This window comes from Etheostoma cragini, unplaced genomic scaffold, assembly GCF_013103735.1.
Source record: "Etheostoma cragini isolate CJK2018 unplaced genomic scaffold, CSU_Ecrag_1.0 ScbMSFa_144, whole genome shotgun sequence".
Classification (NCBI taxonomy): domain Eukaryota; kingdom Metazoa; phylum Chordata; class Actinopteri; order Perciformes; family Percidae; genus Etheostoma; species Etheostoma cragini.
This window is the reverse complement of record NW_023265496.1, coordinates 1-1,705: the sequence shown is the minus strand read 5'-3', so window position 1 is coordinate 1,705 and position 1,705 is coordinate 1. Positions and strand designations below refer to the sequence as shown.

Sequence of the window (1,705 nt, the reverse complement as noted above, 5' to 3'; positions counted from 1 at the left end):
GGTTTTTTTTTTTTTTTTTTCTGTTTCCTGTTTCCTGTGTGTTTCTGACCTGTTTCCTGTTTCCTGTGTGTTTCTGACCTGTTTCCTTTTTCCTGTTTCCTGTGTGCAGGTTCGGGACTAAGGAGGAGTACATGTTGTTTATGAATGACTTCGTGGAGCGGCAGTGGACCAGCATGCAGCGGTTCCTGCAGGAGATCTCCAGCCCCGACGGGCTCAACCACACCGCCGGCTTCGACGGGTACATCGACCTCGGCCGGGAGCTGTCCACCCTGCACACGCTGCTCTCTGAGGTAGACCAGGTAAGGGTCTGAGGTAGACCAGGTAAGGGTCTGAGGTAGACCAGGTAAGGGTCTGAGGTAGACCAGGTAACTCAGACAGTTTCTTGAAAGTCTTGGAGGGCCAGAAGTTGCAAACTTTGAACAGTTGATTCATTCAGTCTGTCCCTTTAACAACTCTGTCTCCCTGTCTGTCTGTCTTTCTGTCTGTCTGTCTCCCTGTCTTTCTGTCTCCAGTCCTGCCTGTCAAAGCTCGGTCCTCTTCCTCGGATCCTGCGAGACGTGTCAGCGGCTCTGGCTAACCCGGGGGGCGTGTCTAACCCGGGGGGCGTAGCTTACCCAGGGGGGGTCTCTGTGTCCTCTCCAGAGCCTCAGCGGATGGTGTCCCCACCCCCCCTGTCCCCGCCCCCCCTGTCTCCGCCCCTATCTCCTCCTCTGGCAGCGTGTAATCCTTCCCTTGGCCTGCAGGGCGGCGTCGGACTGGACGGAGGGTTAGCATCATGTTTCCTGTTAGCATTAGCATTAGGCAGAGGCGGGGCTTAATGCTCTGTACACCATACAGGTGATTGTAGTTCTTCTGGCTGGTTGAATTTTGCTCAGGCAAAAAGTGGGCGGGGCTTTGATTGGAGTTTGTGACATTACAAATCTTTTTTATCATTCAGAATGATGAACTGTGGCCCCGCCCTAACAGGAGACTCAGGGAGATGTCAATCAAAGACGGGGGCCCCCATCCCATAATAAACGCTTCAGCATAGGCATCAGCCATAGGAGCTGCCGTATCCAACGGCAACGCATTGATTATTAGTCGTCAGAACACAGCAGCAATTTATATTCATTAGATAATCAATTAGTACTCAATACATGATTTGTCTGTAATTACTTTAGTAGATCATTGATTGTGTGTGTGTGTGTGTGTGTGTGTGTGTGTGTGTGTGTCTTTGTGTCTTTGTGTGTGTGTGTGTGTGTGTGTGTGTGTGTGTGTGTGTCTTTGTGTGTGTGTGTGTGTGTTCAGTTTGGTAGATTTCACCAGACTTCCGTCTCCGACTCCAGAGAACAAAGATTTGTTCTTCGTCACTAAAGGATCCAGTTTGCAGCCGGCCTCAGGTAACCTCCGACCTCTGACCTCTGTCCTCTGTCCTCTGTCCTCTGACCTCTGACCTCTGTCCTCTGTCCTCTGACCTCTGACCTCTGACCTCTGACCTCTGACAACAAACTCTTGTGACTTTGTTTCACAAAATATTGTGTTTTTTTCTATCAAGTGTTCTACGTTTTATCTCTCATTACATTAACACTAGAACTGCCATGACGGTCATTTTGACCGTTTTGCATTTTATAAGTGCAATAACTTTGCAGAAAAAAAAGATTAAATCCTGCTGGTACCTGACTTTTCCTAAAAGTGTCTGTATTTTCATTTAAAATGTTTTTCAAAT

At 48.6% G+C, this 1,705-nt stretch overlaps 1 protein-coding gene across 1 annotated transcript; it reads left to right on the top strand.

Moving 5' to 3' along the window:
• The first annotated feature begins 24 nt into the window (after positions 1-24).
• Positions 25-1,447, top strand: LOC117939919 (disabled homolog 2-interacting protein-like). Its single transcript, XM_034865324.1, has 3 exons — positions 25-299; positions 513-766; positions 1,288-1,447. The coding sequence occupies exons 1-3, from the start codon at positions 132-134 to the stop codon at positions 1,430-1,432; spliced, it is 567 nt and encodes a 188-aa protein (XP_034721215.1). The 5' UTR covers positions 25-131; the 3' UTR covers positions 1,433-1,447.
• Positions 1,448-1,705: the final 258 nt, after the last annotated feature.